Source organism: Physeter macrocephalus, chromosome 4 (genome assembly GCF_002837175.3).
Source record: "Physeter macrocephalus isolate SW-GA chromosome 4, ASM283717v5, whole genome shotgun sequence".
NCBI lineage: Eukaryota > Metazoa > Chordata > Mammalia > Artiodactyla > Physeteridae > Physeter > Physeter macrocephalus.
Window position 1 is genome coordinate 27,348,338 of NC_041217.1, and position 9,578 is coordinate 27,357,915.

Sequence of the window (9,578 nt, forward strand, 5' to 3'; positions counted from 1 at the left end):
AAAAAAAAAAAAAAAAAAAGCTAAATTAACTAAAATTTCAACTCTTTTTTACAAAATATTCTCACTTCTATCCATTTATACAGCTCTGGGCAAAGAACTGATGGGGGGAGCAAGATGTCCTCTTTGAAGAAATCATCCATCTGAATCAGAGCAAAGTGGATTAGGTACGTCATGATTTCATTACCTCCGTTGTTTATCTAACTGGGCAATTATTTTTTAAAAAACAATTTCTGTGGTGACTGAAATTGTTTGCCTTGGTACCTGGGATTTTAAAACTTAATGAGTCATGTTCATTTATATTTCATTTTCTTCCTGTTTAGAATCATACTGTGATGGGCCATGTTCTATCTCCCAATTTTAAGGCTATGGAAAGGAATGGGCATTTCCTCATGTGTTCACACGGAGCTACCTGAGGTCACTCCAGTAGAGCAAAACAAAACAAAAAACAAAAAATTAACAGAAATACCACAAAAAGTCCCCTCAGATCCAAGACCTCTAGTCTGGTAAGACTTTAGTAAATAACAATCCCGTCCCGGTTCCTGCCAGGACAAGTGCAATAAAAATTGCAGCCATGAAGGAAAAACACAGACGGCTTGCTCATATTTAGTGAATAGTAAACAAACAAAAAGCCACACAGCCAAATGCAGCCCGGACACCACCAGCAAGGTCACAGAGTACTGGGAAGGTTGAAAAGGCCCCTGAAAATCCCTTTTTCCACTATCCTATCTCTGTTCCAAACAGAGAGATGACTACCAGGGTTCAGGAGAGTAGAGTACCTGTATCTGCATCCTTTACAGAGTTGGCCTTTTCCAGAAGGCTTCTAAGAGTGACCCAGTCCTTCCAAATGGAAGACCAGAGCTAGAAGATCCTGCTTTTGTCCCATTGTATCTGCTCTGATTTGATCCTCATTGGAATGTGTTTATAAAGGGAAAAATGAATATATGTAAAGACCCTTGGGTTCTTCTACCTGGAGACCTGAGGGCTGGTCAGAGCTGCAGGGAAGGAAAGCTGTAGTAATATGTGGAAGTGGGTTCAGTGCCTGGGGTGGTCCAACTTTTCTGCAGCCCTGATTGTTTATAAAACTATGTACATTTTAGTCTAATTCTTCTCTACCACACTTAAAATCATCTTGTCTCATCCTGCCCTCTGTGGAAATATCATAATAGCTGCTAATTCCTTTCCACTTAATATGCATGAAATACTCCTTTCCATTCCTGAAGTCTGCCTGCAAATAAATTTTATAGAATAAATCCCAATTTCCAGTTCCAGCAGCAATTTAAGATGGCTGTACTTTGGGGACCTGTATGACATAGTACAGGGGGATAAGCAAGGCATTTTCTTTCAATTAATCAGTGGCAATGAGCATGCAGCACAAAGCTTGGCTTATAACATACCCAAAATTCACAGAAAAGTTCTGTTTCAGTTTGTGAATTCCTGAGGCACTGTCCTAGCTTCTAGACCACCAAGCTCCTGAACACTGATCAGCAGTTATGTGACATGAGGGACCCATGAAGGATTCAGTGATTTGGAGTCACAATTCTGGTCCCACCAAGTATCTGCTGTGCATATTACTAAGACAGGCATCTCTTTATATTTCTGCTTCATTCTTTATACAACTGAAACTTAATAATAAATATGACTCTGAGAGCACTATTATGAAGTTCTTGCCTGCCGAAAGGGAGAATTTTAGAATAGGTTTCTTTTTTCACTTTTTCTTTGTCTTCTAAACTCTGCCCTCCAATCTTTTCCCATGGAAAAACAGCAGAGAGAAAATAAAGCAAAGAATGTTCCAGAATGGTTTCCACTTACTCAGAATAAAGTTAAAGTCCTCCAATACCTAAAATATATATCTTCTTTACCTTACCCTTGAATCTTGATAAAATATGGCAATATCTAGAAAATATCACTTTCATGACTAAATAGTAACGTCTTTCTGACTCAATCATTAATTTACTTTTACCATGATGCTCCTTTTTTAAGATAAGTGAACTGAGGCACAACAAAAACTGAGAACCTTTTCCAAGACCTTGGTTTCTTTTCAGCAGCCAAGCTGGTCTGGCTGGCTCCCAGTCGTGTGATCAGGCTTGTGTTCTGATACAAACATATATGCATGATGTACACATGTGCACAGGTGCACATGCACACACACACAGACACCTTTCCTACCTCATCGAATCCCATCTTGTCTGGATATTTAGGGACAACTGAGACGAACTGGGAAGGTTCCATTGGAGGATGGTCAACTGGAAGACATGAGAAACACACAGAGTGCTTTGTTAGTGAGAGGCTCAGAGAACAGCATTCCAACCACAGGCCTGACCTCTAGAAACACAGCCTGCATGTTCAGGGCAGGGGATAACTGCTCAGCAGTTTTCTAGGACTGAGTGGCTATATAAGAACCCCAGATGGTCACAACGCTGGTTTTGAGAGCACCTGTTTATATGCAGACTGCAGTATTCGCTCCATTTCCCTCAAGGCCTATTTTACGAGCATTTGAAAGGTAGTCTAGGGTAATGATTTAGGGTGAGGGCTCTAAAGTCAGATGACCTGGGTCCAAACTTTGGTCTGTGAAGGTCTGGAGCAGATAGGTGACCTCTCTAAGCCTGTTTCTTTGTGTGTAAAATCAGGATAATAAAAGTGTATCTCTTAGAGTGTCATAAAATTTAAATGAGACCTACATGCAAAGCACTAGCCACAGTAAATGAACACAGTAAATGCTCACTAACTCCTAGCTACTACTCACAGTGGCCCATGATGAAAGAGCTCAGAAACAGGCTGGACTTTTTTCTAAAGAATGCTTTTTTTCTATATGTTTAAGATTGTAAAACTCTGGAACTATTTTATTTGGAAATCCCATCCAGGCAGGTTTAGCTACAGGTACTCAAAAGGTCCTTTATTTTAACGTAAACTCACCTCCAAGGCCCAGCCCACATCCCAGAACTTGGTACAGGGCTAACAAGGAAGTTTCCAGATGGGAGGGGTGTTGCATCTCAAGTAATAAAAGTTTTATTTATTTCATACTCTAAAAACGCTTTCTTTATAAACTATGTATTTTAAAGGTTGGAAGTAATATTGATTAAAGAACCTGAGAAGGTCTTGAAAATTTTTAGTATTTCACAAACTCAAAGTACTCACTTGGTTTTCCTTGAAGACGTAATACAAGGAAAATGTTAAGTGAGAGCTGGTAACTGGGGTTTGAAGAACTATAGTTGATGGCCATTGCTACTGTTCACCAGTATCCATTCCCCTCTATTTCAGGCATATGAGAGGGGCTTTTCCACCTTCAGGTTAGTCATGGCCACATGAGCTGCTGCCACTCAACTCTCCAAACCCTCCTCCCACCCCTGCCCCAGCCCCACCTCAATGATCTTAGCAGCCTATGTTGATATGGAGAAGCCAAAAATTTGAAGCAGCCTAGAATGATGTGCCAACATGTGGAGGACAGCTGCCCAGGAAAGATACGAGGACCACTGTAGACTTTGCGTAACAAGAAACGAGCCATTGTGGTATGAAGCCAACGAGATTTCAGCATTCTTTGATATTCCAGCATAACATCACCTGTCCTGAATGAGATCCTGTCCAAAGGGTATTATTTGTTTAACTTACCCCACTGGTTTAATATACCCCACTGGTATATTAAAAAGAAACCACGACATCCAGTTTCACTTATGATCAAATGATGTGAAACCGTAGAAAGTAGTGAAACAGGTTTCCTAAGCCAAACACAAGAGTTGGTCTTATTATTTCAATCCCGACGCTAATCGTCACGTTTCTATGAGTACACAGTGCGTGTGTTTCTGTTTCCCTCAGCAGCCCAGAATATTTTGGTCCTCCCTGCTCCACCCCACTCCATTAATTTCTTTTAAAATCAACAAATGTTGATTGTGGGGTCACCATGTACAGCGTTAGGTTTTTACGAGAAAAAAATCTTAAAATACCAGCTCCTTCCTGTTCATGTTGTTTGAAGAGCTGTCTGGTCCTCTCTCATCAGGCCTTAGACTTGGGTGGGGGTTATATTTCGGGTTACCCTTTCCACCCTGTTGGTCTCTGTTTGGCACTCACATGGGCTGCCTGGCTTTAACGGTTCAGCCAAAGAGTCTGCTTTTAGCCACTTTGCTTCCATCAAACATGGGTAGTCATTGTGTTCACAGGACAAGTATCCCCCCAAAAGCCACAAGTGGCTGGTCATGAAAACCACCGTTGAGCAGAAATATGAGACACAGGCCTGGGTTTTGTCACTGAAGGTAGAGCTAAGCCATAGGGAAAAACAGGAGATGATATTAATTAGACTTAAGAAGCTTACTATGTGGGGAGAAGGGATGCATCTTTGCTGACATCAGACTTGAAGATTAGGTACATCCCAGCTTTTGTCTGGGATCATTTCTGACTCCATCATTCATAATTAATTCAGTTCCTCTTTGAATCCCTCTCCATACATGTCCCTCACTGTACCACCAATTGGGATGTGCTTCACTGGCTCCAGGATAGTTTCAAGATCTAGGAATAATAATAACTATTGGTATAGAGATCTTACTACTCACTGCACTCTGGGCTACACTCTTGACATATGTAATTACATTTATTTAATCTTCATAACATGTACCACAGGATAGGTCTGAGGATCCCTATTTTTACAGATAAGGAAACAAAGACTTAAATAACATGCCCAAGATCACAGAGCTCATAGAGCTGGTATTTGAACCTAGGTCTGACTCCTGCACCTGAACCCTTAACCCCCACTCTCCTCTACCCCCAAAGCTAGACCTTGGTAGCCATTAGCATCAAGTTGGCCTTGGGCAACTGGACTGGGTTCACAATAGCTCAGTTAGGTAAGTTCTCGCTCCCTTGTTGCTCTTTCTGTGGTCTACACTGGAGCACACACCATCCAGTGTACAAAGTACCAGCCCAGTCATGCCCAGAAATATATTTGAGAGATTGTGCTTGGAGCGAATCCTAACACTTGTCTATAGTTTCTCCTGGACTTCTTCCATGGCTGCAGCTACCACCCTAGCTCAGGTCCTCCCTCACTCACATGCTTGGGCCATTTTAATATTTTTCAAACACTTGCATGCTCTTCGTCTTGCCTCATTATAACTGATTATGCACACTGTTGCCAAAATAACCTTCTTCCTTAGGCACAGCTCTGTTCTTGACCATAACAGTCACACTTGGCACTTAAGTGCTTTACAATTTGTTAACTGATTTCATAATCACCATGTCATTTTATCTTCACTTTTTTTGGGGGGGCGGTGGTATTGTTTGTTTTTATAGATATAGAAATTGAAACCAACCCAGATGTAGACTTGCCAAGGTCAAATAGTGAGTGATTGGCAGAGCTGGAACTCAGTTTTAGATCTTCTGACTTCAGATCCAATATTCCTAATAAACTTTACATGACATTCTGTTGCCTCAAAATGTCATTACTGAGAAGAGGTACCTAAGATTTCCCATCGCCTCATGCTCTGATTTGCACAGCCAATCTCCTCATGCCTCACAACCCATTTACTACTATCACCTTTACAAGATCTAGGCTCCTGTCATTCATCTCCTAATTTTCCATACAGCTCCTAATGTACTAAATGAGCAAGTACATGAAGAGTGCTTTTAAAAGTGTTAGCCAGTGCCACCGCGCCAGCTGCCATAGGAGCCACAGCTGGAACTTGCAGAGGTCTTTTTTCCTCACCTAGAGGGAAGTGGAAGTGCCTTGGCTCCAATTTCCCCACTTTTGTACACTGACCATGTATTATATACCAGAAATATTACATGGGTCCCGAAGATGTAAACATAGGTAAATAAACATAAAAGAATCATTTCAGACAGGAAGACCTTCAAGATGGCAGAGGAGTAAGACGTGGAGATCACTTTCCTCCCCACAAATACATCAGAAATACATCTACATGTGGAACAGCTCCTACAGAACACCTACTGAATGCTGGCAGAAGACCACAGACCTCACAAAAGGCAAGAAACTCCCCACGTACCTGGGTAGGGCAAAAGAAAAAAGGAAAAACAGAGACAAAAGAATAGGGACGGGACCTGCACCAGTGGGAGGGAGCCGTGAAGGAGGAAACGTTTCCACACACTAGGAAGCCCCTTCACTGGCGGAGACGGGGGGTGGCGGAGGGGGGAAGCTTCAGAGCCATGGAGGAGAGCAAAACAACAGGGGTGCAGAGGGCAAAGCGGAGAGATTCCTGCACAGAGGATCGGTGCCAACCAGCACTCACCAGCCCGAGAGGCTTGTCTGCTCACCTGCCGGGGCAGAAGGGGGCTGGGAGCTGAGGCTCGGGCTTCGGTCGGATCGCAGGGAGAGGACTGGGGTTGGCTGTGTGAACACAGCCTGAAGGGGGCTAGTGTGCCACAGCTAGCCAGGAGGGAGTCTGGGGAAAAGTATGGAACTGCCTAAAAGGCAAGAGACCATTGTTTCGGGGTGCATGAGGAGAGAGGATTCAGAACACCGCCTACACGAGCTCCAGAGATGGGCGCGAGCTGCAGCTATCAATGTGGACCCCAGAGACGGTCATGAAATGCTAAGGCTGCTGCTGCCGCCACCAAGAAGCCTGTGTGCAAGCACAGGTCACTAACCACACCTCCCTTCCTGGGAGCCTGTGCAGCCCACCACTGCCAGGGTCCTGTGATCCAGGGACAACTTCCCTCGGTGAACACACGGCGTGTCACAGGCTGTTGCAACATCATGCTGGCCTCTGCTGCTGCAGGCTCGCCTCGCATCCGGACCCTTCTCTCCCCCCAGCCTGAGTGAGCCAGAGCCCCTGAATCAGCTGCTACTTTAACCCCATCCTTTCTGAGTGAAGAACAGATGCCCTCAGGTGACCTACATGCAGAGGCAGGGCCAAATCCAAAGCTGAACCCCAGGAGCTGTGTGAACAAAGAAGAGAAAGGGAAATTTCTTGGGGCAGACTCAGGAGCAGCAGATTAAATCTCCACAATCAACTTGAGGTACCATGCATCACTGGAATACCAGAATAGACAACAAATCACCCCAAAATTGAGGTGGTGGACTTTGGGAGCAACTGTAGACTTGGGGTTTGCTTTCTGCATCTAATTCGTTTCTGGTTTTTTGTTTATCTTAGTTTAGCATTTAGAGCTTATTATCATTGGTAGATTTCTTTATTGATTTGGTTGCTCTCTTGCTTTTTTTTAATATATTGTTTTCCTTTTTCTCCAGTGGGAGGGAGCCGTGAAGGAGGAAACGTTTCCACACACTAGGAAGCCCCTTCACTGGCGGAGACGGGGGGTGGCGGAGGGGGGAAGCTTCAGAGCCATGGAGGAGAGCAAAACAACAGGGGTGCAGAGGGCAAAGCGGAGAGATTCCTGCACAGAGGATCGGTGCCAACCAGCACTCACCAGCCCGAGAGGCTTGTCTGCTCACCTGCCGGGGCAGAAGGGGGCTGGGAGCTGAGGCTCGGGCTTCGGTCGGATCGCAGGGAGAGGACTGGGGTTGGCTGTGTGAACACAGCCTGAAGGGGGCTAGTGTGCCACAGCTAGCCAGGAGGGAGTCTGGGGAAAAGTATGGAACTGCCTAAAAGGCAAGAGACCATTGTTTCGGGGTGCATGAGGAGAGAGGATTCAGAACACCGCCTACACGAGCTCCAGAGATGGGCGCGAGCTGCAGCTATCAATGTGGACCCCAGAGACGGTCATGAAATGCTAAGGCTGCTGCTGCCGCCACCAAGAAGCCTGTGTGCAAGCACAGGTCACTAACCACACCTCCCTTCCTGGGAGCCTGTGCAGCCCACCACTGCCAGGGTCCTGTGATCCAGGGACAACTTCCCTCGCACAGGTCACTAACCACACCTCCCTTCCTGGGAGCCTGTGCAGCCCACCACTGCCAGGGTCCTGTGATCCAGGGACAACTTCCCTGGGTGAACACACGGCGTGTCACAGGCTGTTGCAACATCATGCTGGCCTCTGCTGCTGCAGGCTCGCCTCGCATCCGGACCCTTCTCTCCCCCCAGCCTGAGTGAGCCAGAGCCCCTGAATCAGCTGCTACTTTAACCCCATCCTTTCTGAGTGAAGAACAGATGCCCTCAGGTGACCTACATGCAGAGGCAGGGCCAAATCCAAAGCTGAACCCCAGGAGCTGTGTGAACAAAGAAGAGAAAGGGAAATTTCTTGGGGCAGACTCAGGAGCAGCAGATTAAATCTCCACAATCAACTTGAGGTACCATGCATCACTGGAATACCAGAATAGACAACAAATCACCCCAAAATTGAGGTGGTGGACTTTGGGAGCAACTGTAGACTTGGGGTTTGCTTTCTGCATCTAATTCGTTTCTGGTTTTTTGTTTATCTTAGTTTAGCATTTAGAGCTTATTATCATTGGTAGATTTCTTTATTGATTTGGTTGCTCTCTTGCTTTTTTTTAATATATTGTTTTCCTTTTTCTCTTTTGTGAGTGTGTATATGTATGCTTCTTTGTGTGATTTTGTCTGTATAGCTTTGCTTTTATCATTTGTCCTAGCGTTCTGTCTGTCCGGTTTGTTTTTTTTTTTTTAGTATAATTTTTAGTGCTTGTTATCATTGGTGGATTTGTTTTTGGGTTTGGTTGCTCTCTTCTTTCCATCTTTCTTTTTTTATTATTACTTTTTTACTTTTTAATTTTTAACAATATTTATATTTAGTTTTTATTGTAATAACTTTATTTTCTTCTTCTTTCTTTCTTTCTTATTTTTTCTCCCTTTTCTTCTGAGCCGAGTGGCTGACAGAGTCTTGGTGCTCTGGCTGGGTGTCAGGCCTGAGCCTCTCAGGTGGGAGAGCTGAGTTCAGGACATTGGTCCAGCAGAGGCATACCAAGCCCACATAATATCAATCAGAAAGAGCTCTCCCAGAGATCTCCGTCTCAATGCTAAAACCCAGCTCCACTCAATGACCAGCAAGCTACAGTGTTGGAAACCCTATGCCAAACAACTAGCAAGACAGGAACACAACCCCACACATTAGCAGAGAGGCTGCCTAAAATCATAATCAGTTAACAGACACCCCAAAACACAAAACCAGAAAGTCCTACCCACCAGAAAGAGCTCCATCAGGAAGCCAACACAACTCACTGAACAAACCTTACCCCTGGGGACAGCCAACAAAAACAACGGGAACTATGAACCTGCAGCCTGTGAAAAGGAGACGTCAAACACAGTAAGTTAAGCAAAATGAGAAGACAGAGGAATACATAGCAGATGAAGCAACACAACCCACTGAACAAACCTTACCCCTGGGGATAGCCAACAAAAACAACGGGAACTATGAACCTGCAGCCTGTGAAAAGGAGACGTCAAACACAGTAAGTTAAGCAAAATGAGAAGACAGAGGAATACATAGCAGATGAAGGAGCAAGGTAAAAACCCATCAGACCAAACAAATGAAGAGGATATAGGCAGTCTACATGAAAAATAATTCAGAGTAATGATAGTAAAGGTGATCCCAAATCATGGAAATAGAATGGAGAAAATACAAAAAACGTTTAATAAGGACCTAGAGGAACTAAAGAGCAAACAAACAATGATGAACAACACAATAAATGAAATTAAAAATTCTCTAGAAGGAATCAATAGCAAAATAACTGA

At 44.2% G+C, this 9,578-nt stretch overlaps 1 protein-coding gene across 1 annotated transcript in view; it reads right to left on the reverse strand.

Moving 5' to 3' along the window:
* COLGALT2 (collagen beta(1-O)galactosyltransferase 2) overlaps nt 1–9,578 on the reverse strand; it is a 131,633-nt gene that overhangs the window by 29,296 nt on the left and 92,759 nt on the right. The window contains exon 7 of the mRNA XM_024133893.1: nt 2,167–2,243. Within this exon, the coding sequence (XP_023989661.1) occupies nt 2,167–2,243 (77 nt within the window). The remainder of the gene's footprint in view (nt 1–2,166; nt 2,244–9,578) is intronic.